The 8397-nt window shown below is 29.2% G+C and overlaps 1 protein-coding gene across 2 annotated transcripts in view; it reads left to right on the forward strand.

Moving 5' to 3' along the window:
- The first annotated feature begins 531 nt into the window (after positions 1–531).
- LOC137643614 (oxytocin receptor-like) overlaps positions 532–8397 on the forward strand; it is a 331637-nt gene continuing 323771 nt past the window's right edge. The window contains exon 1 of one of the 2 annotated variants that reach the window (XM_068376330.1): positions 532–662. In XM_068376330.1, the coding sequence (XP_068232431.1) occupies positions 532–662 (131 nt within the window). The remainder of the gene's footprint in view (positions 663–8397) is intronic. The other variant, XR_011045027.1, reaches the window with a different exon arrangement.

The raw sequence follows: 8397 nt of genomic DNA on the forward strand, positions 1-8397 counted from the left end.
TATATATATATATATATATATATAAGCGTATGAATATATATAGATATAAATATATTTCTTTCCGGTCATGCTTAGCTCTCCCTGTCTCTTGAATAGGGGTAAAGTGATAGTCATACCGTAGTGAGAGGGAGTTGCATGTGTGTGTGCATAGTTATCTAAATATTTATCCGTCATTTTCCACTGTTCATATGCTCTTGTGTCTGTGTATATATATATATATATATATATATATATATATATATATATATATATATATATATATATATATATATATATATATATATACATATATATATATATGTGTGTGTGTGTGTGTGTGTGTTAGGATGTATAAGTGTGTCTTTCTATCTATCTGCCTCTATTATCATCTTACATCCTTCATATAGATAAAAATTACGTAAAATTTAAAGTAACGTAAAATATATTCCATTTTGTAATGCCATACCCTTTTTTTCTACAGAGTCTCGGGAAACAAGTTTTGGAGGAAACGACGTGATTAATCTGTATATGACTGCACATTTGATTTGAGTCATGAACGAATCTAATCACCAATTCCTCTCAGCTAATCAAACACTGGATGATTTCTCCCGCCCCTCGGGTTTTTTGACGAATGACTCGAGTGTCAGTAATATCCCTGCTGGAGCACGGATCATAGAATACAGGTAATTTCTTTCACATGTGAAGAACATTCAGACATGTTATTTATTTATTGCTTGTTGTCTAGTTGATCATATGGTTGTGATTTGGTATACAGAAATATCTTTAGAAAAGACCTATATGTTTATCAGATCATTAAAAGCTCTTGTTCGCTGACTCAATTTCCCTTCTTTATGAACTATATTCTATTGATTCAGTTGCCTTCTATACGTATACTGCAATTTATTTTTATATACTTATTTTTTTTCAATATATTTATGTTTAACTGACTTACCGTATATTTAATGCATATTTATTTCAGCATCTGTAATTATCTCTTTAATAATCATGAACTCACTTAATTCTTAGAACTAAATTTCAATCGGAAAATAATTTCATGAGAAAAGGCACGTCAGCTGATAAGTGAAAAAAAAAAAAAAACGTGATTTCACATTTAGGTAAAAGCTATTCTAAAATTAGGATAAAATAACAAAGGAAATGAAGAGGAAAATGTGTCAAATACATGAAATATTCAGGAAAATTTATTATAAAAAAAAAAAGACAAACTTAGAAGTCAGAATAAATAATTCAAATTCTCTGCCAAATAAAAAGACTAAAGAAAATCTACGTGAAAGGGAGATAAAAAGAAATGAACTGAATTACTCATTTACTTTTATACCCAAATTAAAACATGAAACTTGAAACCTAGAAAAATGATTATTGAATGGTCAAACGGGTTTGCATATCATTATCACTGAAACGGTATCATAAAAAAAAAAATATTTCTAATTATATCCGAAATAAGTCAAAATCATATATATTTTTTTATAGATCAAACAGTCATATATAGGTTGGCTGAGCGTTGGTAATTGGAGTTTTGGTGGTGTATTGTGTTACGAAATCAATTGCAGAAATGAGCTGTGTACTCATTAAAGGTTGCAACTGTGGAAACAAAAGCCAACGGGACCAAATCTCATGCGACCGTTATATCAAGTCTAGTATTTCAGAAATGATTCCTTAAAATAGTTTTGCTAAACAACACTTTATTATTCCTTCAACACTCCCTGGATAATTTCGGCTTTATTTTACGTTCCATAGCAAAAGTTTCGGAGATGGTCAATTATCTCACCATCATTATTTTTTATTTTTTTTGTACTTAACAATAAAAAAGTAAAAAGACGTACTGTAGGTGTTCATTACCAGTGTATGTGAAGACTTATGTAATTAAAAAAAAAAAAAAAAAAATTTTTCTTATATTATGATTTAAAATGTATTTACTGTTTTGGTCACATAACATGACCTATTTTCAATATAACTTTATGTCCATGAGTTGTATACAATATTTTTCATTGGCAGTTGTTCAGAGTTTTCCGCAGGTTAGTCAGTGTTTTCTTATGAATAAACAGTTTTTTTATAGAAACATATAATAATACTAATACAACAAAATACAATGATCTAACTCCTTATTCAGAAAAAAAAACATGCAATTAAACTTCAGAATGACATGAAGTAAAAATGTCTAATACTTTCTAAGAACGGATTTTGATTAATCTAAGAGAGCAGCTCTCTCACTAGCAAGGAATTTCTGCATAATTCAGACATACCAAGAGTTGAAATGCCCCAACTGAGACTATGAGAAATTAGTTCATATTACCAACAGACTAATATATCAAGACTCACCTGGCCATATTGACTTGACAATATCATCCCAAAATATTGATTTAAAAATCTTTTTATCCTCTTCCAACTAAAACTGATGAAATTCCAAAAAGGAACTAATCACAATCTTAAAATCCCACGGCAGAAGACGAAGGTCAATACCTGCTCTCTGAACAACGAAGAAAATAAGCTCGTAAGTAAATATCTAAACCTAATATTAGTAAATTTTTTTAGATTGCCCCGAAAATTAAGGAGATTTAAGTTATTATTTTAACTACTGTGTAAATTTAGCCACGAAACATTTTTTTTTTTTTTTTTTTTTCTAGTAGAGCTGGGTGTGCCACTTATTTTGGGGGCATTGCGTCGACGTCAAATCGTCATTGCTGGGGGGCATTTCGTCTGCATTAATCCGTATTTTTTTTTTTTTTTTTTTTAACCTAAATATTAGTAGCGTCTTTTTTTCGCGCCATTGCACCATTGCGTCACTGGCGTTTACGGTAATGTTAACTAATTTACGTGAAGCATTTATATATGATAAAAAATACTGTAAAATACACATTTCACAGTTCAATAGAATTTTTATTTAAATTTGGTTTAGTTTAATAATTTGTTAATTTGTGTTTGATATTATTTGGGTCATTCAATTAAAAGTAAAATTCAGCCTCATCTATTTATATCTTATTATACCTATTAGGTACTTAGTTTAGTCAGTTGATTCATTTTATTTTTGTTACTCTATCATAATCAGTGTATCCCAGTAGTACTAACTTAAACTACAATGTGTAAACTATTAACCTAATATGGCGGAAACCGTATAACAAATAAATTTAATTGATTAAATAGAAGTAGTTATTAATCAAGAACGTACAGTAACACCTCCAAATTTAGTTTTAACTTGAAAATGAGAAGTCCCATAAAAAAAAAAAACGAATTAAAAAGAAAATTGGTACTAAAGCAAGATGATTATAGAAAATTTATTATTTTTTTCAAATTTTTTGGATGCAGAAATCCAAGAATTTCCAATCACACAATAATTACGGTATTATTGGATTTAATTTAAATAATATATTTTTGCTAATTACACAAAAAACTTGGCTTTAAGAGGCAAATGACGCCAAATTTTATTTGTGACATTGTATTTGCACCAACGTTTTTTTTTTTTCTTTCTTTTTTTTTAACTTAGCGCCATTGCCTTAAGCGTCGACGCAAAGGTGCAATGGCGCACCTGGTGACTCAAGTGCCCAGAACTGTTTTTGTAATTTCTGTTTACCATATCAAGCAAACAAACATACTTATTTACAGATCTCATGTAAATATATATATATATATATATATATATATATATATATATATATATATATATATATATATATATATATGTACAGTATATATATATATATATATATATATATATATGTATATATATATATATAAATATATATGTATATATATATATATATATATATATATATATATATATATATATATATATATATATATATATATATAAATATATATATATATACATATATATATATATATATATATATATATATATATATATATATATATATACATATACATACATACATATATATATATATATATATATATATATATATATACATATATATATATATATATATATATATACATATATATATATATATATATATATAAATATATATATATATATATATATATATATATATATATATATATATATATATTATACTGTTCTAAGGCTTTTAAGCGTACAACAAAGCTATTGAAGGAATGTTTATGCCCTTTATTGCAACTTGACTTCCCATTTTGAAATAGCAATGAAAGAAATTTATGAAAAATTCGTATTGAATAACATGCATGGTCAGCTATCGAAATATATCCCCACGATTTTCTTCTAGTTAAATTATAACTCATGTAAAAAAAATGTCTTGGATATGCAAGAATATATCAAGTCCATGAAATTGGCTTTTGTTTAAAAGTTGTATTGTTTTTTTTTTTTTTTTTTGGGGGGGGGGGCTGGGGGGGGGGATAGCTTATCCTACATCACCATTTATTATGAATAATATCATTATTCTTGAAATATAAAACAGATATATCAATGCAGAAACCCAAACAGCGGCACCTACAGATAAACGAAATAATGAATAGAGATGTTTCCCATCATATTACATGGCTCCTCCCCCTTAAAACAGACATACATGTGAAAGAAGGTGCCCTGCCCTAGAGAGGCCAACTGTAGGCAGGTCATCTTTCAGGAGATTCGTAGGTTTTAGGCGGGTGTTAATTAAGAAAACTTTCAGCTTGCCACGGATAACAAGGAAAGGTCCTTTGTTAGGGTGTGTCAGCAGTGGCTTGCAAATGACAGTGCGCACGAAGACATACCTTGTGGTATTTATATATTTCGGCATTTGTTGATTCACTTGGGTCTTGGAAATTTAATTCTGGTGGCTGGATATAAATATCCCCACAACGTGACATAGGCACTGGAGACTATCGGCGGAATTTGCAGATGAAAAAAAAAAAAAAATAGTCCATTATGATAATAATGATGGTAGCACTGCTGTGCCTGGTTGCTCAGTCCCCAATTTTGCACATTACTGCCTTATTTCTTGCCAAAAAGCTTGTTATCAACCTATGGCATACCCATCGCATTCTACATTTGGCATCGAGCATCGATGTTATTTCTTGGCAATTGTAGATATATATCCTTTTTGGAGATAGGAAATAATTCACCAAGAAAATTTTTTTAGTCTAGAAAATGAAAATAAAAGATATATAGACTATAGGCAGGTGGTCAACAACTTTTGGTTATAAAAATATCGGTGTCGTTTTGAAAATAAAAAGGATGGGGCACTCCTCCCATGCAAAAATATATTTCTTTATTTCCTCATACTTAACATACCAATATTTTGAGTAGCCAAGTATTATTTGAGTGAAATAAAAATATTAATTTTTCTCTTTTTTTCTTTTTACCAAACATTGGCATGGTGTTTCTATTTTCACCTGAAGAGTGTTTCTGGATATCCCTACCCAATTATCTACGGAAAAATTAGCTATAAACCATACATATGTTATAGTTCATACTTAGAACAATGCTTACACCATAAACCCGGTGTAAAGGATTCAAGTTACCCCCCGTTTCAAATTACCCCCCGGTAACTTGAAACCGGTTTCAGATTACCGGGGGGGGGGGGTAGTTTGAAACCGGTTTCAAGTTACCCCCTCTGTTTTCAAGTTACCCCCTCATCAGAATGATAAATAATTCATGTGACATCGCAAATATGTATCATGCATTTATTGTTGGCTTCGCAGCAGTAGGAAAAGTAGTTAAATCTGGTATTTAAGACCAAAAATTGTGTATTAGTGAATTATATGACACGTTAAAAGTCACAGACTGTAATTCAAGGTTCTGTGATAAAGGCGAGGTAAAATTTTATTTTGTTTCTGTTCGTGTGATTGTTGATATTTTCGTATTTAAGACCTAAAGTGTCATATAATTCCCTAATTCACAATATTTGAAGTTACAGACTTTCATTTAAGGTTTAGTGATCACGGCGAGGTAAAACTTTATTTTATTTCAGTGTGCGCGTGATTGTCGAGATTTTATTTTTTTTTCATTTTTAATTAACTGGCCTTATCTTTCAATTAAACACAAACTATGACGCATCTAACTTTATACAAAACAATTATTAAGTAAAAAAAGATAGATATTACCCGTAAAAATATTTGAAATCAAAACCATCATAATGAACCCTGTTTTAGCATTACATGGAAATAAATATTTACTAAATTAAATATTAAGAAAAAAAAATGGGAAAATGGTAATGAAATTGTTAAATTTGGAATTGACCAAACAATCAAACGTGTCACAGATGCAGCCAACTTATAAAAAACGACTTTGTTTCAGATTTGCAAGGTAAATTGGGTCAAGGGTATTAAGCATACTGATAACATTATAAAGGAAGACATGAAAATGGTCTGAATGAACTAATTTATTGAATCTTTTGTGATAGCACTAACTTCATCTGACGAAGTCACCATAACCACGTTTGCTAATATAACCTTTGTTGTAAAGAAATTAATTTTGTCGATTAATTAAATAAATTCTAAAACAATACAATCACCTACGTAAATATACCATATTAAACATAGTTAATTAAATCCTTTGTAAAGAATCCTGTCTTTTAATAATCAATCAGAATTGAGAAATGAATTCATTTGATATCAAAATTAAGATTATTTCAGTTAGTATGATAATCGTTTTATAAAAATTTTGCGATTTGTTTTATTTAAGAGTTTCAACTTGTCACCACGTGGTTGCAAACAAAAAGAACGAAGGAAACAATTTAGGGAGAGTATCAAATTAAAGGATTATATTCTTAGACCGTTCAAATCCGGCTGAATGACTTATTAGTTGACCCTTTTCTCCTATTCTTGGCTCGCCCATAGATTAAAGCGGCTAAGCCAGGTGTGCTTTGAAAATGACCCAAGAGAACTGGCAATGCCGCTATTGGGCTCCGAGTTTGCTCTTAAAATGGTTTGACCATACCCATAGTTGCAATATAACAATAGAACTCCTTGTGTCCATATATCTCTTTGTTTATTCATTTATTCTGTCACTGATAATGCATAGTAACTTCGTAGTATTTGGATGCTATGCACGTAAAAAATAAAAGCTCAAATATAAATTACCAACATGCATGTCGTCGTGCAGACAGAATTAACGTTGTGTAAGCTACTGTTAGCTCGATTCATTTTAAACCAGAGGACATTAAAGATGGTATGAAGTCTCGATTACTAGGTATTGCTGTTTTGTCATTTGATGAAATGAGTAATAATAAAAGAATGGAGCTATGACAAAGGGGCAGAAGTGTTATATAAACCGCATGGAAATGTACAGGTGACCATGTGGCGAGGTCTTTTTTTCTTTATGATACATTTCAGGTAAAATTCTTAAACATTTTATGACACAGTTTTTCAATAATTTTCCATTTCGAGATCAACAACAGAGAAAAAAATCCATACACGAATCCATCACTTACTATTCTGGAAGATGGTTTAAATAGGATTTGATTTAGCCCATGATAACACACAGCTGCCTGCTTTTAGGCTAAAATCAGTAACAACAGTTGTGAGATTAACACAAGCTGTGTTCAATGTCATCCATAGAGGGCTATAAAGTGTAACGACTTTTCCGTAGTCCAGGTGTTTTCGTATACAAACAACCAATGTAAGTACAGTAGAAGCAAACAGCATGTACTGTATCATGTTTTATTAAAACTGTTATAATTGCTAAGAATCTTGCTTTATTAAAAGTGTCAATTATTTACAGATATCATGAATGATATAGTATTTACAACATACATACAAATACATATACATGTATTATATGTATATATATATATATATATATATATATATATATATATATATATATATATATATATGTATATATATATATATATATATATATATATATATATATATATATATATATATATATATATATATATATACATATATATATATATATATATATATATACATATATATATATATATATACATATATATATATATACATATATATATATATATATATATATATACATATATATATATATATATATATATATATATATATGTATATGTATGTATACATACATACTTATGATCAATATGTTGATTATACCTTATATAATATTTGCTTGCAATATAATTATGAAATATTTCAAATAATGGAAAAAATAACCGTCAAAATCAAATTTCACCTCGTCTTCCTGTCTCGGTCAAATATGCGCCCATGACTGATAATGGAATATCCGACATTTATTAGCTAAGATATAAACATAAGACGGATAAAGGCTGGATATTAATAAACGATACCAATAGGTGAAACAGTACATGTATATACATATTACCTAATGATTGTGTTGACCCTGATCAAAAGCAATTTATTAATATTCATAAATGATGAGATCCTGCGCAAAAACGAGGGGGGTAATTTGAAACCAGGGGGGTAGCATAAAACCGGTTTCAAATTACCCCCGGGGGTAGCTTGAAACCGGTATCAAGTTACCCCCCGGTAGTTTGAATC

The sequence above is a fragment of the Palaemon carinicauda genome, chromosome 7 (genome assembly GCF_036898095.1).
Source record: "Palaemon carinicauda isolate YSFRI2023 chromosome 7, ASM3689809v2, whole genome shotgun sequence".
NCBI lineage: Eukaryota > Metazoa > Arthropoda > Malacostraca > Decapoda > Palaemonidae > Palaemon > Palaemon carinicauda.